Source organism: Micromesistius poutassou, assembly GCF_964030765.1.
Source record: "Micromesistius poutassou genome assembly, chromosome: 13".
Taxonomy (NCBI): domain Eukaryota; kingdom Metazoa; phylum Chordata; class Actinopteri; order Gadiformes; family Gadidae; genus Micromesistius; species Micromesistius poutassou.
The window spans coordinates 13,398,869-13,421,988 of NC_140283.1; the positions used below are offsets into that span (position 1 = coordinate 13,398,869).

The 23,120-nt window shown below is 43.8% G+C and overlaps 2 protein-coding genes across 3 annotated transcripts in view; one reads left to right on the plus strand and one right to left on the minus strand.

Moving 5' to 3' along the window:
- Window positions 1–8,374: 8,374 nt before the first annotated feature.
- prrt4a (proline rich transmembrane protein 4a) lies at window positions 8,375–12,534 on the plus strand (the record flags this gene model as incomplete). The annotated part of the gene is made up of 2 exons (XM_084477904.1): window positions 8,375–8,819; window positions 10,550–12,534. 2 exons carry the CDS (start codon window positions 8,375–8,377, stop codon window positions 12,532–12,534), a joined length of 2,430 nt encoding a protein of 809 aa, XP_084334030.1.
- Window positions 12,535–15,046: 2,512 nt separating this feature from the next.
- LOC311357214 (inosine-5'-monophosphate dehydrogenase 1b-like) overlaps window positions 15,047–23,120 on the minus strand; it is a gene marked incomplete at both ends in the record, with an annotated part of 9,890 nt that continues 1,816 nt past the window's right edge. For both annotated transcript variants that reach the window (XM_084477123.1, XM_084477124.1), the window contains 12 exons: window positions 15,047–15,068; window positions 16,199–16,282; window positions 16,453–16,596; window positions 18,350–18,494; window positions 18,965–19,108; window positions 19,467–19,562; window positions 19,705–19,795; window positions 20,440–20,639; window positions 20,787–20,874; window positions 21,313–21,519; window positions 21,777–21,851; window positions 22,059–22,160. In XM_084477123.1, coding sequence (XP_084333249.1) covers window positions 15,047–15,068; window positions 16,199–16,282; window positions 16,453–16,596; window positions 18,350–18,494; window positions 18,965–19,108; window positions 19,467–19,562; window positions 19,705–19,795; window positions 20,440–20,639; window positions 20,787–20,874; window positions 21,313–21,519; window positions 21,777–21,851; window positions 22,059–22,160 — 1,398 coding nt within the window. The remainder of the gene's footprint in view (window positions 15,069–16,198; window positions 16,283–16,452; window positions 16,597–18,349; window positions 18,495–18,964; window positions 19,109–19,466; window positions 19,563–19,704; window positions 19,796–20,439; window positions 20,640–20,786; window positions 20,875–21,312; window positions 21,520–21,776; window positions 21,852–22,058; window positions 22,161–23,120) is intronic.

Here is a 23,120-nt window from a genome sequence, read left to right on the forward strand (position 1 = left end):
ATGGCTTTCAAATAACACTAAACAATATAATCCACTTATTCTACCACTTGTCTAAACTATACAGTGCTCCCACTTTACTCTCTAGTCGTGCTCATTTGATTTATAATAACCTACTGTTAAAGAGTACAGATAATACTACTTGAATAGACAGTACACTCACAGTACTCTTGATACTACTGGAAATTACAATTTAATAATTATTATTATACCTCTGTACATTCATTACTCTAGAATGTAATTTAGAACTAACTTGCCACTATATAACCCTAATACAAGAATAGTATTAATACTAGTAAACCCCTAACCAACTGCACTACCATCATCCTGACAAAATACTACTGTTAATACATGTTTATCATTTTCTTTGTTTCAGTCCTCACCCCAGAAGCGGCGATGGATCGCTACAGCCGTGTCAGATGAAGAGAGCTGGTTTTTGTTTTGTTTTTAGAGTGCCTTTTTTTGTTACATTTTAAAATGCCTTTTTTTGTTTCTGTTTGTGTTTTAAATTGTTAATATTTTCTATATTATCCTGTTATTATGTTATATGTTATGTGTCATGAGCGCAGTATATGTATATATATTTCCCTATGTTGTATACATTTTTAACTAAAGTGGCTGTAGATCCCTCATTGTCATCAGTGGTTTGGGGTTTTATAACTAACCCGAAAGTGCTTCACTACTGGTAAACGAATGGTTCAAAAAGCTTAACTACTGGTGAACGAATGGTTCGCGAAAGAGTAACAACTCAGTATGATGCATTACTTTACATGAAGGTACACAAAAAGCTTCACTACTGGTAAACGAATGATTCATAAAGCTTAACTACTGGTGAACGAATGGTTCGCGAAAGAGTAACAACTCAGTATGATGCATTACTTTACATGAAGGTACACAAAAAGCTTCACTACTGGTAAACGAATGATTCATAAAGCTTAACTACTGGTGAACGAATGGTTCGCGAAAGAGTAACAACTCAGTATGATGCATTACTTTACATGAAGGTACACAAAAAGCTTCACTAATGGTAAACGAATGATTCATAAAGCTTAACTACTGGTGAACGAATGGTTCGCGAAAGAGTAACAACTCAGTATGATGCATTACTTTACATGAAGGTACACAAAAAGCTTCACTACTGGTAAACGAATGATTCATAAAGCTTAACTACTGGTGAACGAATGGTTTGCGAAAGAGTAACAACTCAGTATGATGCATTACTTTACATGAAGGTACACAAAAAGCTTCACTACTGGTAAATGAATGATTCATAAAGCTTAACTACTGGTGAACGAATGGATCGCGAAAGAGTAACAACTCATCAGTCAGATCCAGCTCTACCAGTCGATCCAGTGTGGGACCCAAGCCAGCCCTCGACAGCGCTTGAAACCAAGGGAGGCAGGTTTAAAGCGTGCCCTGCAGTGGTGGACAATTGCTTTTAAGCCTTCAACATTACTAATGCCACATAATAAACCTTAAATGTGAATATGAATGTATGTATTGTGAATATCTTTATTAAAATATGACAATCATCCCGTCTGTGCCTTGTTAATTTATTAACTAATTGTGAAATCCCAGGAAAATTCAGTTGCTTTCATAATCAATTGGTCAGTTTGCTATTTCACAGAATGATTCATTAATACAGTATCCCCTAGTCTGTTTACCAGTAACTCCTCAGTAGTTACTGAGTAACTGTCACTTTAGGGCCCCTGGTTGTTCATCATTCGTTACTCAGTAACGAATACAGTAGTCCCCTGGTCTGTTTACCAGTAACTCCTCAGTAGTTACTGAGTAACTGTCACTTTAGGGCCCCTGGTTGTTCATCATTCGTTACTCAGTAACGAATACAGTAGTCCCCTGGTCTGTTTACCAGTAACTCCTCAGTAGTTACTGAGTAACTGTCACTTCGTCGTTCATCATTCGTTCCTCATTCGTTCCTCATTCGTTCCTCATTCGTTCCTCATTCGTTCCTCATTCGTTCCTCAGTAGTCCCCTGGTCTGTTTACCAGTAACTCCTCAGTAGTTACTGAGTAACTGTCACTTCGTCGTTCATCATTCGTTACTCATTCGTTCCTCATTCGTTCCTCATTCGTTACTCATTCGTTCCTCAGTAACTACCTACGTTTCTGTGTACCTTATTGTAAAGTGTTACCCAGAATTTGTTATACAAGGCTCATCCCTTAAACACGTGGTAAATCATGTCGGTTTAAGATCAGGATAATGAACAAGGTGATGAGTGGATTTTAATCAAAGACCTAGGATATAACTGTTATGTTTAACGGTCCAGGTCCATGACATGCCACCAGGTGTGAGTGTGATTGGCCTAACAAGCCGTTTTGAAAATTTGTCTCTTATGACATAACAAGAGGGCACTCACACTGGCATGTCATGGGACCTTTAAGATGTAACCTCTTTACACTGTAATGATTAAGATGTTTGAGATGTAACATCTTTTTACTGTAATGTAGATGTGTATTTTCATTGTAATATACTGGGAATACAGGGGGAAGTTAAGTGTAGATGGGGAACGGGAGTGGGAGACACAAGAGGTGTGTTACCGCCCAAGACGAAAGCCGTCCACGAGCCGGGCATATCAAACTGTTTATTGCCCTGCCTTGAGGTGAATATCCCTTACGTGTGTTCCAGATGCCTCTGACACCAGCCTTCCAAGTTACACTTGTGACATCATTTCCTGTCTCGTAGCATTTATAGCGTTCCCGTTCGTCTTTGTGATTGTGTCATGTCATTGGCTAGTCATTGTTATTGTTAGCTACATTAGCCTCTTTAGCAAACCAGCTCAAAAACAAACAGCACAACTTTACATTGTATTGCACGCACAGCAAGACCGTGCAATGCATAAATTGGTGACCGGAATAAAGTACCAATGTAATCAAGTGTGTAAGAGCATTTAAAATCAACATGGTACAAATACAAAGAAAATAAATATCTTCATGGGCACAGCCATTTTTGTTATTTTTGTTGTGAGTCGCCTCACTGAACTTGGTCTACTCTCAGAATTCTGAGGGGGGCCGACCAAAAGGGGGCGTGCCTCTGTGAAATGCCACAAGAAAGCTGGGAGATTTCCCCGCTTGCTGGTGTCCGAGGCATCTGGAACACACCATAACTCGATACCTTCTGGAGTTCTTTCAACAGCTGTGAGTGCAAGGGTGGGAGGCCTCAAACACCCAAAATAAGAGCAAAAACATCGAGAACGTAAGTAGTTTGACGATGAATGCGAAAACAAGAAACATGTCAAATCAAAAGCATAAACACCAAGACAACCACAATGTCCATCTCCATTATACAGAAACAAATTAAGAAAAGGAGACCAACATGTTAAGAACCAGAAAAACAGGAATCCTTTGACTCAAACCACTTCGGGGTAAATTGGGACACACTAAACAAACAAAAACGGCAAGATCCACACACTCAAAATGGAGACATAGTGGGTACACCACTTCTTCAACCTTTTTGGCCCGATCTAAAGGATTATGAGCAAACACATCCAAATTACAAACACTAGAATCAGTTATTCAAGATTAGCAGAACCCACTAGGCTCTCCAATCACATTAAAAGAACTACAGGACAAAACAAAATCCCTCAAGCTCAAAAAGGCCTGTGGTGGGGATGGTATTAATTAAATTAAATGATTAAATATAAAGATCTCAAATTATGAATAGCAGTACTAAAACTGCTTAAAGGGCCCCTAGTTTACCACCAGGTGTCGGCTTGATTAGACATTAAAAAATAAAGGAAACGGTCCTGTGAAGGGGAAACAACTTGAGGATTTTACCATCACACATCATGTGTGGAGCAGAGCTGTTCTCAGCATTTCTGAGACCTGTGCCATTGTATAAGATGTCCTTTCTTTTGCCAATGCATTGGACTATTTTTTTTTTATTGTTGATGTTGAACTAAACTGACTTTTATTATTTCTATGCTATTACACCCTAATGTATGGGTGATTAGATTATCTTAATCTAAATAGTGAAAATTATGGTCTGCATTTAAGAAAACCTTATAAACTGTTCTGTCTCAATTTAAAGTAAGTGTGAATCTGAAAGTATCCATCTGAAATAATTCCTGAAAATCCCTCCAGGCCTCCCTCCATACCCGTAACTATCTTTCTAGCTTAAACAATTGGTCTGCTTGTGGAAGATTCTGGTCATGCGTAATGAGACATTACCTTTTTTGTCAGAACATTTGATATATTGATTGCTGTTGGGCTGTAAAGACAATTTCGACAAATATGACAAATAAGCCTCTATAATGAATTGTCCATCCCCCTGCTGGCTGTATGCCAAGGGTTATATTTATATGTTTGTGTATACAATTTGTTTTCCTATTTAAATTACCAGCAGAGGGAGCCACATTTCAACTCTCCAAATATCCTGTGCACAAAGACTCAAACCCGCATAGCTTTCACACCGCCGCGCGGCAACCGCCCTGATAACCGCCTCGCTGTCGGAGGGTTCCGCGCGGCGGTGTGAAAGGTCCAAAGTTTCAACACGGGGAAAACTGAGCGGTAGGGCAAAATCTGTGCGCGTTCACGTGGGCGGCAACCGCTCCCTGGTCCAACCGCCGCGGTTGTTACCGCCTCCCCTCTGCCGCCCTTCGCTCATTGAAATGAATGGAAGCGGCGAGTTGCCGCGCGGCGGTGTGCAAGCAGCTTTGACACAGCACACACGCACACAAACGCACACGCACACGCACACACACACACACACACACACACACACACACACTTTGCTTATGTAGATAACCACACAGGGTCCTGCTGATTGTATCTCGTTGCTGGTTAACTGAAGCAAATAGAAGCCAGCTACCCGGGTCTACTTGTGGACAGTGGGTGTGAGGCGGCAATAATGTGGCCCTGTTGTGCAGCCCGCTGAGATCATGTGTTTTGCCTGTCATTGTTATATTTCAGTCCCTTTACTTCCAGCTGGGTTGGTTCCTTCCTGTCATTGGGCGTCATTGTTAAACCAACCGTTAGTTAATCTCCTGTCATCGCCATGATCAACTGATCCGATAAATGACGTAAAATGGCCATACTTCCTCCTCCTTCTCTCCCCTCACCTTTATCAGGGCTGATGTGATTGGAAAATGTTCAGACACTGGTGTACCTCATCGGCGGGTATCCAGTGTCAAAAGCTGGGATGAGAAGAAGAGGCTGTTTGTGATCCAATGTCATACAGCTATTGAACAGTGAATCTAGGATTATTATTAGCTTCATCAAAAGACTGTTCATTCAAGAGGTTTGATGGGCAGCATCAATGCCCCAATAGGGCTGCAATAACAGCATACCACAAGTATATACTCGACTACAGATTCTGTAAAGATATCAGTGATCCTTGTGCTATTGCCTCTGTCAGGGTCTCAAAATGACCAATGTTCAAACCTTTTTGATGTTTGACCAACATTTTGAGACGTTTAGATGAATAATAATTTCTGAATAATCTCTACAATATTGGCATTGGTCTGTTTAATCCCTGCTGTTGGGTGTGCATGGAACGTTTTCATAACTCATTCCTGTCGATTTGCAATAAACACTTCCTTTTAAAGGAAATTCAGGAGTTCTAGCAGGCACAAAGCAACAGTTTATGGAGGAACTATCTAACCTGATCAGGGAGAGGAACACTTCCTGAGCACCAACTGGACTCTGTTTCACAGTTCTCTACACTGTATATCCAACACATTATCCCACTCATACACATCACTCTAGGATCTGGTTTCCTGGACTTCCTTGTAAAAACTGACTTCCTGGTTAAATATATGTTAAATAAAATTAAGAGATTACTTTAAATCTCTTGAAAAGGATTCCTTATATCCTCAAAATCTTCCCCCACAACATCTGTTCAGAGTCTTTACACACACTGCTGAGGTATGTGGAGCAATGACTATTTTTGAAACATCCGTGAATCTAATTAGTCCATTAAGTTGCTGGATGTTCCCCCTCAGAGAAAAGGAGCCTACGTGAAGTGATACAACGACAGAGAGAGGAGAGTGAGCGACTGTATTGAAGGCCTGTATAAACTACACTACAGCCATGTTCAAGATAACAACGTGGCAAGCTTAAATGTGTTACAGAACTGGTAAAAACACTACTACAAACACTCCCAAAGCCATCTTAAAATGTCCCCTGCCGTGTTAAAAATGGTTCAAACCCCATCATCACTGGTAGATGGTTTGCCTCAGATGGCTCCAGTATAGGATAAGCACATGCATAAGCACATACACTCATTAGCTGAAATCGTTTTCCTTTAATGAGTAAGAAAAAAGTGAATCAATGTAACATCAATTGTTATTTCAGTCCTGTTCATCAAGTTAGACCACAGCACTAAAGTCCTTGCCTTTTTTACATACAGTGGTTCACCAATATTTTGCTAATGATATGTATGCCTGTACATGCACACATATAGCCATTTTAAATTCAGATTTGGTGAAAACGTACATGCATGTAAGGACAGTACTTCCCCAACATTGAATATATGTGAGAGAAACGCAATAGTCATTGTGGATGTAGAGCAGAGGCCCTACCACTGTAAATCACATCCAACACCCAATATTGATCTTGTTTAGTGGCTAGGGCAAAGTACTGGCTGCCTTCTGGGAACTGGACCAGCATGGTGCTGTTGATAGCTCCTTTATTATTCTCTTCTCTGTAGTGACAGGGTTTCTGTGTCCGGCCCCGAGTGGATTCTGACTACACTACATTTCCTCATTGTCCTCCATACACCCATGTATGTTTGTGTGTGTGTGTGCGTGTGTGTGAGAGAGAGAGAGAGAGAGAGAGAGAGAGAGAGAGAGAGAGAGAGAGAGAGAGAGAGAGAGAGAGAGAGAGGGAGCGAGAGAGGGAGCGAGAGAGAGAGAGAGAAAGAGAGAGAACAAGAGAGAGAGAGAGAGCGTGTGAGAGAGAGACACTGCACATGAGTGTGTGTGAGAGAGAGAGCGAGAGACTGCACATGAGTGTGTGTGTGTGTGTGTGTGTGAGAGAGAGAGACTGCACATGAGTGTACAAAACAGCCGACAGAGTGACCAGTCAACACAGTGGATATGAGAGAGAGAAAGACAGAGAGAGAGAGAGAGAGAGAGAGAGAGAGAGAGCTGGAGAGAGAGAGAGAGAGAACAAGAGAGAGAGGGAGCGAGAGAGAAAGAGAGAACAAGAGAGAGAGAGAGAGTGTGTTCATGTGAGTGTGTGTGTGTGTGTGTGTGTGTAGAAGAAGCATGAAGAACGACCCCTCAGCCAGGTGGTCTACTGCACCAGTGGACAGCAGCGCAAGCCGGCTGACAGACTGACATCTATGTGAAGTGAGGGGCCGAGGGACGGGGGGGGGGGGGGGGGGTCGACAGAGGCAGGGGGTGCGGTTAGGTTAGTCCAATGTATCTGATGGAGGGGAGAGAGAGGCAGTGCACAGTGAATATGAACAGACCCAGATAGCTACGCAGAGAGAGAGAGAGAGAGAGAGCGAGAGAGAGAGAGAGAGAGAGAGAGAGAGAGAGAGTAAGAAGGCTTGCTTCAAACTGTATGTGATGTACACAGAGAGAGAGAGGCTGCAGCAATGAGCTATTTATAAGGTAAGAGAGCATCCTCTTTACGGGAAATCACACTGGGAGACATTATGAACACACACTGAATGCAAAGGAATCAGAGGCTGTTTGAGTAGAGAAATCTGGCGAGCCATATGCATGCGTTTGTGTGTGTAAAATGCTAATTTGTTTAATCATAAGGAATGAAAACCAGCTAGACATTTTCAAAATGCTTTTTTTAATGCATGAGTACCAAAAGGCTTCAAACTTAATGATTTGGTATAGAAATGTATAGCTTTGTGTGACAACACAGACTGAATATAATTATATGTGTATAACTTGTATTAATGTCAGCTACCATGTGTCCTGATCGCGTCCACAGGTGTGTGAAGCAACATCTCTGGAGACTTTGAGGTCACCTATTAGTTCACGATGTGATTGGAAGAGTGTCTTCAAACGCCACAGACGGCATGTGACTTTCCCGGAAGAATGTTCCACACTTTCACCATGCTTCCGTTGGCTACTACTCTCTACCTTCTCCTATCCCTCAATGCAGTTTCATTGACTGCAGAGGACCTCCCCGAAACGCGACAGACAGCGGATGCAGCGTCTCTCCAACGCATCTCATCCACGTCCATACATCCAGAGCCTGGCCTTCCACCTGACAACCTGCCAGACCCAGTCTCTCTAACCTCTGGAGAGATTGACCCAATCCATCCCTTGGTACACCATGCGATCCCTTGGCATTCGATACCCTTGGAGTACACCGACGGACATGCAGCGATTGGGGAATACGATGATACGCACGACAGTGCTGAGGGAATTTCTCTCTCAGACAACAATGACTTGATGCCTTCAGAGAGAAGCTTTCAAGAGGTCACTTCCTCCAGGGAGGAGGAGGAGGAGGAGGGTGGGCTGAAAGGGATCAGAGCAGGGCAGCGCGGAACAGAGTCTACCAAGGGTCCGACCCCTCATGGTGGGCTGGAGGAGGCCAGTGGCGGGGGTGCGTTCCAACACGCCGCACAGGCTGAAGAGGATGACCCCCCTGCCAGGCTGAACGGGAGTACAGAGGACCGGTCGCTTGGGTCCGTTCCTCGGCCCGGCTCAGGGACGACACACACGTCGGCCCTGGACCTGGCACCTCCGACTCAGGACAGAGGGAGGGTGGACCTGTCTGTCACTGACCAGGATGGGGCCCAAGAGAGCCAGAAGACCGAGCCAACGACCAATCAGGATGGTTTAACAGGATGCCCGTTAGATAGAGGGAACAACAGCATGCAACAAAAGGTGGAAGGTAAGATCATCAATTAGCCATTATTGTTCAGGTTATTAAGACTACATTCCATCTCAAGATCAACCCTTTTTATCTTAAATTCCTTGAAATTCTGTTCTGCTTCTTGGACAGCTATTAATTGGGCATTTAAGTTTGATAGAGCAATCACAACCTACTTTACATATGGCTGAAAGCTCAAAAGACTGCCCATGAATTGGCCACTGCAGAGTGGGTGTTGCGTATTCTGCAGGCAACGCACACATATTCAGTGTGTTTTATGTATTCAGTGTGTATAAGTGTACGTCTCAAACTTGCTCTTTTTCATCTCTGTCTACCCCATTTTTCCTCTTACATGCTGTACTGTATAAGGCAATCCTAAAATTAAATGCATTTAAAAGTATGGCAAAAACACATTCATATGCACAAATTATATGGACAAACCTGTGGCAACTGAATGTCTGTCATTGTGTGTCAAGCTCCCATTGGTCACCTACCTATCCGTCAAATTATCAAGTTATAGGTGGGGTAGATCCACTCGACCCAGATTATGTAGGCCAAGACCCAAAACAAGTTGAGTCATTTAAGAATAGGTCCTCAAACAATCGCAAGGGAATGTCTTTCAAACATCAAGTTTTAAGTCGGCACGCAAACCCTTATTTAGATTATCTGATATTGTCTGCAAACAAACACAACCGCATAATGATAAAGAGGTTGGTTGTTGACATACAAACATTGAAGGTTAAAGTAACTGGAAAATATGACAGTTGCCTTATTTGTTGGTTTAATAATAATCCAAAATGTAGATTCTAAGTCATCTTAAGCTTTAGCAACTATACACAGGACCTTTGCATAATTCGAAAAAGGTTACCAAATGAGAGCAACAATGAGGTCAATTTTTTACTTTATCACCAAATTTTCTCTCTCTCTCTCTCTCGCGCTCTCTCTAGCTCTCTCTCTCCCTCTCTCTCTCTCTCTCTCTCCTTCTCCCTTTCTCTCTCTCTCTCTCTCTCCCTCTCTCTCTCTCTCTCTCTCTCTCTCTCTCTCTCACAATCTCTCCTTCTCCCTTTCTCTCCCTCTCTCTCTCACTCTCTTGCTCTCTGGCTGTGTGTGTGCGTATGTCAACGACACACACATCCCCAGCCACATACACACACATGCACTCAGTTACTCTGGCTCTTTTTCTGTGTGACCTAGTTAAAGTCTCCCAGTGGCAGCCCCGGTCTATTTTATTATGGATTAACTAATTGAAAGCACTGCATATCCCTTCTTGTTTTACTTTGAGGCTAGTTACAGGCAAGGCATTCTTCTTCTTCTTCTTCTTCTTCTTCTTCTTCTTCTTCTTCTTCTTCTTCTTCTTCTTCTTCTTCTTCTTCTTCCTCATTTAATATTCTTTAATATTCTTTATTTTATTATTCATTAATAATGTGAAATGGTACATCCAGCCCACATTTATGTTTGGAATTGATGAAGAACTCAAGACCCAGAACATTTTCTGTAATTACAGTAACTGTATGTGTTTGCAAATTCAAATATGTTTCAATGAATGTCAATCAAGATAATCAACGAAATTGAATCAAATAAACCAAAAAAGGCAAATGTTAACATGTTTTCTCATATGTTGGCAGATTCTCTTGATGAAAACCAGGACACGGACATCAGAGCTACATTGCCTCATTCAGATTGTAACATTGACCCTACAGACACGTCAATGCTCAAAACCATAAACCAATCCTGTCCTCCTGTTTACCCAGATGACTACAAATTGGACCAATCCCCGAATCCCTTTCATTTCCCTAGCCCGCCTTTTCTTATCCCTCTGTATTCTGATTGGAATTCTGCCATGGCTACGTGGGGCGTGGCTTGGGAAGCACACATCTACGGTGTGGGATCAATATTCGCCATGTCCGGCTTCATATCCGTCGTGTGTTTGTTAGGTTTACCCCTGCGTTGTCCCATGGGAAGCCCCTATTTCATTTTGTTGCATCTGCTCCTTCTGGCGTTCGGAGGGATCCGGGCCTTCTCTCTGCTCTACGACGCCTACAGTCACCAAGAGCGCCTCCATCCCCTGGCTTCCCTCCTCCTCTCTGAGCTCTCCTTCCCTTGCCTGGCCTCAGCCTTCTCCCTTGCCTTTATCGTCCTCTCCCTGCGCTCGCGCATGCACTCGTCTCTCCGTCGATCCCTCACTCCCGTCTCCTGCCAGGTCTCACCCTCGCCCTGCCTGCTACTGTGTCTGTCCTTCTTTCATGGGATGGTCTCGCTAGGCTGTGTGGGTCTCCTCCAGCTCTTGCCCTCCTTCCCTGCCCTGCTCCTCCTACCCCGAGGCCTATTTGTGTGCCTCTCTGTTCTGCTGCCGTTCTCCTACCTCATCTTCTACTGCTTTGCCCGAGCCCAAACCAAACACATCTTCAGACTGGGTGACAATGCAGAGGGAGGGGGTTCCCCAGAGGTTCTGCGGCCTGCAAAGTGCCCATTTGCTGAGGTGGAAGACTGGGGCAGGGCAGCCGGTGTTGGCATAGCGGCGTCACTGTGTCTGCTAGCTTGCGGGGGTCTCCAGCTCTATGGCCTCCTGCACTACCTGGGCATTGGAGGAGTGAGCTCCTATGTCTTCCAGGCCTGGCCCTGGTGGGGCTACCAGCTGAGCTGCAGGCTGTGTGAGGTGGCTGTGTGTCTGGGCCTTTCACTCATCGGTGCATACCCGCTGTTCTGCGGCACCCGCTCTTCCGTCAAGTCAAACGCTCCACTTCGGCCGGGATCGTGGTCCCAGCTGCCAAGCGACTCCCCTTCAGGGGGCCCAGCGGTCCTGGCATCTCTGGGTGAAGGCAAGTCTGCTGCCCTCTCACCTCACTTCCTCTGGTCCCAGGGTACGCAGGAAAAACTAGTGGTGTGTGAGATAACCTTGAATGGGCAGTCAGAGGCCCTGCCCCTTTGCCCAATCGTGGACCCTCAAAAAAATAGAATAAGCACCTTGGACTCAACATCTGTTCTGCCACTACCTGCAGCCCTGTCACCCCCACACGGAATGCAAGCTGGAGATTACAAGTTGTCCTCTCTGGATAGTCTCGGCCTGGAAGCTGACTCAACAGGGGACCTGCGTCCTCCTTCTCCAATAGACTTGTCTCGCAGCATTGACCAGGCATTATTCAGCGAAGCCCTGTTCTCCCGCAGTCTATTTGGACCTCCAAGGCTACCCAATGCCTCCTCCAGCCTGTCCTTAAACTCTCCTGGTAAACCACCATTAGGCTACAGCTATGAAGACAGTGGCCTTTACCGTACAACATCCTGTGGCGACGCAGATCATGAGAATCCTCTATCTAAGTCGCAGCTGCCTGACACTCCGTCACATCAGAACATGCCCTCAACATTGCCGGAGCCGTTGAATTGGACGGGAAGTACCCGTGCTGCTTTTGACCAGGCTTCCATAGGGGGTTCGTCCCAGGGTCTGTGCAGTGACCCTGGGAAAAACAGGAAGACACGGGCCTATCCCTGGGCTAACAGAGGTCAGAGCTTTGCCCATGGCACCCTCCCCCGGGCCATACCACAGCTCCACTACCACAGGCGCTACCGAACACTGAGCTTGGCCTCCCAGGGCAGCTGTGGATCCAGCCGTCTGTTAGGGACTGAGCACCTCAGCAAGAGCAAACAGCTTGAGCGAGATCTGGAAGTACAGGCGGAGTTTGTTCATGTCTGCAGACAGATTGATTCTCAGAGTGTGTGCAGTGACACCATTGAACTGTGAAGGTCAGATTCTGGTGACTACAGCCAGGAAATTCCATCCTGCAATTCAAGATCTAAGATCCTGCAGGTTTTAAGTGAAGTCCTATTCTGATTCATTTGCCAATCCCTACAGTGGGTTTATTAAGGTTTTACCTCAGATCTGAAGGTGGCTAATCAGTAGGACTATTGGATGACCACCAATTAATTCTGTTATAGGATTTGGATGGAGGGATACATTTTGAATAGTGAACTGATTGAATTACCTTCTTTTTTTTTTTCATTTAATGATGAGGACAGCCTCAGAAATAAATGTTACGAACCCTGACACAATATGCTAGTAATGTAAGCATTATATTATAAAAACCTTATGTATTTCCTTCAGTGGAATACATAATAGCATAATGACAGGTGGGTCTATAAAGGCACGTTCACACCAAAAGCGGTGTCTACTAGCATAACTAGTAGACATGAGTATGCTTGTGCGAAACACAAACTTTTCTCACGCGAATGATTCAGCATCAAGTGATTCACAGGAAAAAAAATGGCATCTGTTTGAGTCATATTCGTGCCGCGCCTCTGATTTTGGTGTGGTACGCATTGTAAGACCGTTTTTTTTTTTTAATGTTCTAAATTCTGGTGTTTTCATAGATTAAGTTATAATTTCCAACATTTCAAAGCCTTGAAATGAATAATTAACTCATACATGAATACTTAATTCACATGCCTTGTTTATTTGCACATTTACATATAAGATACCAAGAGAGGAAGTTATTGGCTTGCATCTTAGCTGTATTTCCATTCCATTTTTTATAATCACAAAACAAAATCACGTTTTTCAAACACTATATTGTATAAATATAAATATTGCACTTTAAGAAACATTAAGCGCAATTTCTCATTTTATCTTCCAGAACAGTTCATGTACGCAGAAATGTAGCTATGTTGCCCTCTGCTGGTAAGACTCGCAGTATACAATGGTGTTAAGCACGTTGGTTACATTACCACGATTTGAATGTATTTGTGAATGATGAAACACTTACAAAATAATAAAATATGTTGTCTTTATTTTTGTACATTCAGCAATTGATACAGCTAAATATTGCCAATTTATTGGTGAGAATTCATAGAGACAGTAATGTAGTAATACTATTCTGATCTAAAGTATAGGCCTACATATAAATTATTATTAGGATTGATGTGCTTTATGAAAATAAATACAGTATATAACATTTTATAATTAACATAATTATAATAGATATTCTCTAACAATGAACAATCAATTATGCAGTATGATCAGTATAAACACTTTTGGGGATCTGCTGAGGCTATAACTGAATGAGTGGAGCTACAGCTCTAGCTGTGTCTGAGCCCTGGGTGTTGTATCTGGATATGTTATAGTACTTATAAGGCGCTCAGGGTACATATAGATGTATATCTGCTAGCTTTATGCTATTATTTATTTACTAGCCTTTTATATATATTTTTACTTCTTTACTAATGTAGCATGGATACAAAAAAGGCTAATAGCATACACATCATAACAAACAACACAGAGAGCCAAACCTTCCTTCAGAAGTTACTGTGTTACTGTGTACACATTTGTTGTAAACGTACACATAATTCCATTAACTTGCGTATGCTTTATTGCTCTGAACCAATTGCCAATATCATGTTTTTCCACAGAGATACCTTGCAACCAATAGCTTGCAGACTAACAGATATGTAAGCATCGATATTTTTTTGTTAAAATGTTCATCAGCAGTGTATCAGTGTGTTACAATAAACAATAGATATACTGCATGCACGAAAACTCTTGTGTGCACACATACACCCCCCCACACCCCCCTGAGTGCACCCTGTGTAAGTCGCAACAGAGAAGCGTGGCAGCTGTCTGTAAGCTTTGTCTCTGTTTTAAAGCCACTTGTATGCTGCTTCACTGGCAAAGGAGGATCAACAGAGGAGAGGACTTTCTCTGCTGAGCCTACCGTTTATTACATAACCTCCGGCCCCTATAGGACCCAGCTCGGAGAGGGAAAGCCAGATGACGATGAACATACGGTTGATGCTTTACATACTGTTATTATGATCTTCATCTCGTGTTTAATCTGTGGAGTTGCACATTTCACGTTCTACTGTGTTGTCCCGATTAGGAAGGAATGAGCTGTACGAAAATAAGTCAAGTAGAGAGACAGCGAGAGAGAGAGAGAGAGAGAGAGAGAGAGAGAGAGAGAGAGAGAGAGAGAGATAGAGATAGAGAGTGAGTGAGCGGGCGAGAGACAGCGAGCAAGTGCGAGACACGGAAAGCACAGAGAGAGACAGAGAGAGAGTGAGCGACAGAGAGCATGAGAGAGAGAGAAAGAGGGACACAGCGTCAGAGACAGAAACAGAGAAAGAGAGAGAGACCCACACACACATGGAGAAGAGAAAGTGGGCTTGGTGGGTCGCATGATCACATGCGTGCGCTGAACCTTCTGGAGGTGTTGGAGTTCGGGATTCCCGCAGCTGGACGGCCGCATCGCCCCTCTCCTTGTCCATCAGTAAAGCCGCTTCTCATAACTAGGCAGTAACAGAAACACAAAAGAGCCTTACTCGCTGTATTTTGCCAGCGTGTCAGAGGAAACACACACACACACACACAAACAAACAACATCAACGACAGACGGACAGACTGATGTGTGATAAGAAAGTTTTTTGTTTTTTTAAAGGGACCCTATTTTTCCAGCAGGTATTAGCCTTTACAAGCCATTTGAAAATCGGCCTTATCCTGTGCCTTGTGGGAGTGTCCACCTAGACGTATGATGGATGGATAAGAAACATTTGCCACAGTCCACTGGTTAGGCTGGTCGACTGATCTATCCACCATACATCTAGGTGGACACTCCCACTTGTGATGTCACTAAGGCACAGGGGAGGGCAGATTTTGAAACAGATTTTGATTATGGCTGATCACACTCACACCTGGTGGTGAAACAGGGGCTCTTTGAAGAACTGGATGAATGTACTTACATGGCACAAAAGAATACCTAACATGATGGCATGAAAAAGAGAAGAAAAAAGAAGACGAGAAACCATTTTTGTTGAGATTTCACAGAGGACATCACAAACACAGATGCACGTTGGGACAAACAGAATGAGGGGGTGAGTAGACGGAAGACAAAGGGCACAAACAAATAAACAAGTGAGTTAATAAGGTGAAATATATCCATGGCACTAAACAACAGTATATAGCATCTCAAGGCAAACTGCTGTGTGTCATGGGGTAAAGTGTATAGTGGAAATAAGTGTGCATCAGTTGGACAACACTATCAAATGATGAAGCCATAAATAGTGCACGATATAGGGCTTTGTGCTAAATCAAACAAAGCGATAGGGAAAATTGTCATCCATATTGGTTCATAATGCGCTACACCTGTGTTAATCTACACGCGCTAACAACAAATACTTTAGGTTCTTACTCATGGCTACAAAGAAGTGCTGTGAAAAAGAAAGAATTAGGCCTACAAAGACTTCATACACCTTTTAATGACAATTAAAAATAATGTTTTTAAGGAACCATTCCATTTCTGATGCATTCAACTGAGACCCTTGGCCATAGCAATGAAGTGTATCTCAGAGAGAGGACTAAAGGACAGCGAGGTGAGAGCGCTGAGGGTTCAAGGTGAGGGGGATCAGGGGAGGGGACGTACGAGTGCAGGCCGTGGACACCGCCCTCCACCTGGGCAGACATGGTCCTCTTCTCAAACTTGAGTTCTCCGGAGTACATCATAGACCTGAGAGAGGAAGACACACACACACACACACACACAGCTAGTACATCATAGAGCTGAGAGAGGGAGACACACACACGCACACACAGCTAGTACATCATAGAGCTGAGAGAGGGAGACACACACACGCACACACACACACACACACACACACACACACACTGCACACTTACCGCAGTATGGAGAGACTTTTGGCTCCAATGTCCTGACAGCCATGTTGGATACCAGCGATGAGATAAGGAGCAAACTTGTGGATAGAACCTTTATCCTGCACCGACCCTGAAACACCCTGGGCCACTTTCACTTTATCACCCTCACTATGCACACACACACACACACACACACGCACACAGATTCTAAATATTTATTTGTTATTTTATGGAAAGGAAACTTTTATTAAGTGGGATGTAGATTTTGGAATCTGCCCAAAGTGATTGCAGGTCTTTTAATCAAAACATTTGAAAAACCATATTACTTGTTGTATCACTATTTGTCCATTCAAATAAAATGTAATAACGTGGAAGAGATGTGAAAGGGCAAACTGACAATGACACAGAGGTCTGTTTCCTAAGGTCTGGGGCCTCATGTACAAAGCTTGCTTACGCACAAAAAAGCTGCGTAAGCAACTTCTCACGCAAACGTTCGGATGTACAAAGACTGACTTGACGTGAGAAAGTGCGGTTCTCCACGCAAACTAAATGCCTGGCTTATGCACATTTCTGCTGCATTTGTCAGTTGGCGGCACATAGAGGCAATGCAGCGCAACGACATTAAGCCTACGCGATCACGAGTCATGAAGTAATATTGCAATATGAGGCGAGTTCAAAGTGGATTTGAACGTCGGAATGCGTGATCTTAAATGCGCTTCAATCATGCGTTATTGTTGTCGAGACGCATAATGTGACACTGTTGTTAGGCTAAACTTAAACAGACCCATAAAACTAAGTTGTCAATATTGGAATTAAAAGGAAGCCCCAGCAATATTATTTTCAGTGATGGCTTGTTTATTAAACGTTACATATTTTCCGGACCACGCATGACATATGATCTCTCTTCACACATTTGTTGTGAAATTCTTGACTGCAATATTATTATGTGATGTTGAGTGGAGTAAGCACAAGCCATTGTTACTTAAAATCAATCCATCAATGAACCAGTCGGCCAATTTCGAATTATGTACATATTATTGACACATTGGGTGTATGGATACAACCTATCGTCAGCATGCATCCAAATAAATGAGAATATAAAAGCATGCGCAAAATGTGGCAATAATCGATAGGTTGACAATTGCAGTGTTGGCCTTGTTAGAAGATGGTCGCATTCAAAATTAACGGGTGTTCCGCGACTATTATGATTTTTTGGACAAAAAAGAGCCGATCCCAAATCACAGCTGCCACCCTTTGCTCAAATAGGGCGAGCTCCCAGACTTCGCCCCGCTGCGCTCTGACCCACGCTTCTCCGGGGTCAGAGCAGAGACCTTTCTTTTTACCTCCACCTTGATGTCCGACCACTTTTTTTTAATGTCAGCCACAGTTCGGCTTTCCGCCCCAACCTCATTGACCGACTTGGCAACGTTTTCCCACGCCAGTTTTTTGCTTTTGGTGCTGATTCCGGAGGAAAGAGAGCCAAACAAGATCGTATTTCTGGCCTCTACCTCCGAAATCAGCACCTCCACCTCGCATTCACTAAAGTTATTTTTTCTTCCTTTCCCCATGTTCTCCTTTCTCCTAACGAGTGCACTACTGCAGGCCTATTTATACGAATTAGCATATTAAATGAGGGAGGAGACTGGGTGGAGAGACGGGCTCGTGCATGTGCGTTCAATTTCACGTTAATTGGGATGTACAAAGAGAATCTGCGTGAAATCGTGCTTACGCAAGGATTGATACATCCGGATTTATTTGTGCGCAGCAGCTTTCCAGATTTTGGCGTCCGCAAAGTTTTAGTCAGAAATCCACGCAAGTCTTTGTACATGAGGCCCCTGGTCTCTCCTACTTGAAGTAGAGTTTCTGACTGCCTGGTCTCTCCTTCCTGAAGTAGCATGTCTGACTGCCGGGTTTCTCCTACCTGAAGTAGCGTTTCTGGCTGCTGTTGTTCTTCTCCATGGCGTCCAGGGAGCCCATGCCGCGGTACTTCTTTAGACGCACGCCGTCCGAGAAGAAGTACTCCCCAGGAGCTTCTGTCGTTGCCGCCAGCAGTGAGCCCATCATTACTGTTGGGGGCATGCGGGGTGAAGCGGTGGACATTGTCATTTAGTGAGGCTGAGACCGGTCGTTCAATTCCAAATTCAGCATGGGATTAAATTCAAATAATCAACCAAAACATAGCGCGGCTAACAGACTCAACTCACTTCAGAACTCTTTGAAAGGTTGCTCACACATGACCACCTGGGATTTAGTGAAACAAAGGGTATGCCGATACAAAAAGGGTTCTGTCCTTAGAGTTGCAGTATTGATGAGTTGAACGCCATTAAGTACAATAGGGCCCTCCATGGTGGGAATTGCAACAAATTGAGTCTGCTACACGTGCCTTGATACGTAACAGGAGCAGACCCATTATCAGTGCTATGAGCGACTGTGTTCATCTTATGATTGACCCTTTTCATAAGATGAAAAGGGTCAATCTGGCACCGAGATCAGCTTGGATCGTCAACGCGACGTAAATCAAAGGTTTTGTGTTTACCGGTTGAGGCCCCCAAGGCCAGAGCCTTGACCACGTGTCCCACAGTCTGTATGCCTCCGTCGGCGATGACCGGCACGCCGAACCTCCGCGCATACTCCGCCACCTTGTACACGGACGTGCCCTGAGGCCTGCCGCATGCCATCACTGGGGAACACAAGCAGCCAATCAGCTTCAACCTCTGTTGTAGCCTGATGAACAATCACAGCAATTTGGGTCTACATACTTTACACACGTTATATCTGGTTAAAAAGTGGGTTTGGTTCACGTTCCTCTGTGTATGAAGGTTAGTGATTCATTAATCCCAGATGGGAAATGTGGGCGTCACAACAGAAAGTATAGGACAGTAGTACACATGTAAGGATTGAATAAGACATTCAACATTTAATTAGTTATTGTTGTATTCTTGTATTTGTATTCAAGCTGTGAACGAATGATTTGTTAATCTGCATCTTGCACCCTGCCTACAGAGTAAGTGGTCACAGCATTAACTCTGGTCTCTTACCTTCCTGGGTAATGCAAATGGAGCCACACCCCATGCCCACTCGGAGGGCGTCCACTCCGGCATCTATCAGGTTTTTAGCCTGGGCAGCTGTCACCACTGAACGGCCACACACAGTTAAGATGTGGAATTAACACAGAGGACTAATGAGCCCTTACACAAAGATACAAGTCGTTTATAAGAAAGAGATTACGACTTAAGAGTACTTAGGGTTCCTAGAGTCCTTGGAACTTGAACTCACCATTTCCGCCCACTACTTGGAGTTCAGGGTATTCCTGTTTGATGTAGTTGATCATACTGATCTGGTACACAGAGTTCCCTTGGGAAGAGTCCTGCAATATTGATACAGCGTGTAAAACATGATGTCACAAAAGCTAAAGCTACAATTGCAAAACAACGGATAGTCCTGGTGGGTGGAGAATGTAAATACATGCTCCACCCAACTATTACATGCTCCACCCAACAGGACTGTTACATGCTACTACATGCTACAGCCATCACGATTATGAAATGCTACAGGCTACACCTACCAGGTCTATATCATGCTGGTGGCTATTTGTACAAGTGAAACTATACATTTAGATGCTAAACCCACCAGGACCATCACATGCTTCATGCTACCCCCACCAGTAGTAGAACATGCTCCACCTAACAGAACTATTACATGCTCCACCCACCAGGACTATTACATGCTCCACCCACCAGGACTATTACATGCTCCACCCACCAGAACTATTACATGCTCCACCCACCAGGACTATTACATGCTCCACCCACCAGAACTATTACATGCTCCACCCACCAGGACTATTACATGCTCCACCCACCAGAACTATTACATGCTCCACCCACCAGGATAAATACATGCTCCACCCAATTGAACTATTACATGCTACTACATGCTACAGCCACCACGATTATGAAATGCTACAGGCTACACCTACCAGGTCTATATCATGCTACATGCTACACCCACCAGGACTATGACATCCACCCCGGCTTGCATGAGAAGGTCCAGCCTGTACTTGTCGTCGTCTCTGGTGCCTATAGCAGCCCCACAGAGCAGCTGTTTGCGAGAGTCTTTGGAGGCCAGTGGGTAGTCGCGGTTCTTCTTCAGGTCGGTGCGAGCGATGATAGCCACCAGCTCGTCACTGTCGTTCACGATGGGCAGCTTACCTGGACGCCAACAGGGTGGATGTGGACACAACACAGTGAGAAAGCTAACAGCATTGTCTATATTGAGATATATATATATATATATATATATATATATATACGTATATACATTCCTGTGTGGTGAGTTGAGGTGTGGCTGATTCATACCCTTTTTGCTGCGTTGCAGTATATCATTGGCTTCTTTTAATGTGACTCCTGCCGGTGCAACGACCAAATCTTCTCTTTTAGTCATCGCCTGGCCAAAACCAAAATTGTCATGATGTGAAACAGTAAATTTGAAATAACTACTAAAATATCAACAAACAATATCTCAATAGGTTTAATTTAACGGTTTTACCCTTTAGTATTTATAATGCCACATCTTTCATCTTAAAAGTGTTACATTATTGGAACACACATGTTATACTTTATTTCCATTTGCAGAATTGAATAGAAATCAGAATAGATCCGGAAGCCCTGGAATGACAACAACACACAAGGGCGTGCACACACACACACACACACACACACACAGACACACACACACACACACACACACACTGACACACACACACACACACACACACACACACACACACACACGCACACACACACACACACAGCAGGGACTGTTACACGTGCATTTGTTCCTCATCCACATGTTGATGTAATCACATTGCTTAAGTCCCCTTGCCTCTTCCAGTGGTCGGTCGTGGTCCTTCTCTGACAGGAAGTCGATATCTCTGGAGGTCACGATGCCCACCAGCTTGCTGCCCATCTTCCCCGTCTCTGTGACCGGGATGCCGGAGAATCCGTGGCGTACTTTGGCCTCAAACACGTCCCCCACTGTGTGTCTGGGACTCATGACCACCGGATCGGTGATGAAGCCCTGCTCGAATTTCTACACCGGAAAAAGAGAGCTGAGGTTACCGATTCAAATTTTAACAGTAAAAAACACTTTGGTAAATACTTTACATAAACACACTTTACATAAGCACAAGTAACACACAAGAGTACAACCAAATATCAAATAAGAAGAAAGGATATTAAAAAGAAACAAACTAATTTGTGACAAAAGAAAATCCAAAGGCGTGGCTGAGGTCGTGGGATTGGTCACATTGTCTCACTGCTGTCTTGTTGACGGTCTTTCAAACGTACCTTGACTTTCCGCACCTCGTTGGCCTGGAACTCGGCTGTGCAGTTATGGTGTATTATGCCGATTCCACCCATCAACTGGAATTAATGGGGATTTACATAAAAAGATGACATCAAGTAACACAGATGTAGGATAGCACACTGAGCAATGGATGTAAAATCCATTGCCTTTTAAAAGGGTATACTTATCTTGTGGATCTCTGATCAAGATAAAATAGAATAGTTGATAACTTTGTTTAACAAAGTGACATAGTGTCACGTGAGAGAAAGGGTAGGCCTACTCACTGCCATGGCGATGGCCATGGAGGATTCCGTGACCGTGTCCATGGGAGATGAGATGAGGGGAGTCTTCAGCGTTATCTTGCGTGTCAGTGCTGAGGTTAGATCCTGAGGGATCCCGTTAGATTCACCAAAGAGGAAACGTCAGCGTCATTAGGACCAACTTCTACTGAGCTACGTCAGCTACCCACGCTAAGTAATGAAAGCGCCGAGCGCGACTACCTGCAGAGCGGTGTTTTTTTAACCTGTACAGGGTTTCAGAGCATTTTAACTGATGAGAGAATATGTCAGTCATGTTAAGCCTTTTCATTACGTTTAGGCTTATGCCTCTCTTCTGAGAGTAAATAGGTAGGCATAGAGCACAGTTTTCAAAAGACTGTTTTTAACTACCTCATCCTTTTTTGTGACGATTTTGTCTTAAATTACTTAAATTACAAAATATATCAGCTTATAACTGAGTTAACTTATGAGGACCACATTCATCACAGTTGCATCATTGGAAAGGTGGCACCTTGTCAATAATGTAGATAATGAGATATAGATAAGAAAGCATGAGTAAATGATTTTGAGTTGAGCAAAAAAAACTCAATAGCGCCCGCTATAACCCCAAACCAAAGACCTTAGGCTATTTAGCTTAGTGGCGACCAATGTCTGTCAATTTCATAATTGTTGCTTCTTTACCAACAAAAAAAAAAACCAACCAACAAAGTAATGCTCAGCAAATTGTAACGTTTTTTTTTGCTGTATCATGAATCATCTAATGGCGCGTCTTAGCCTTAGGCCTAGACCTAAGGCTGCTTGTTAGCGTAACGCTAGCTTGCTAGGGGTGGTGCAGCACAGGTGTGCGGCACATGTTTACCAAGCACCTGGTAACCAGTAATGATCGGCACCTCAGCAAGATGCATCCTTTTAATTTCCCAGCAGAATTTATTAAGCCAAGGGACAACAAAGTGCACTCCCCATCCCCAGGAAGCCTTTGCTGCCCTCACTATAAGATACCGTTTCTGAAAGGACAAACGGGGACGTTTGTAGTTCGGCGGCGCAGATATCAATAAAATATATGATGTT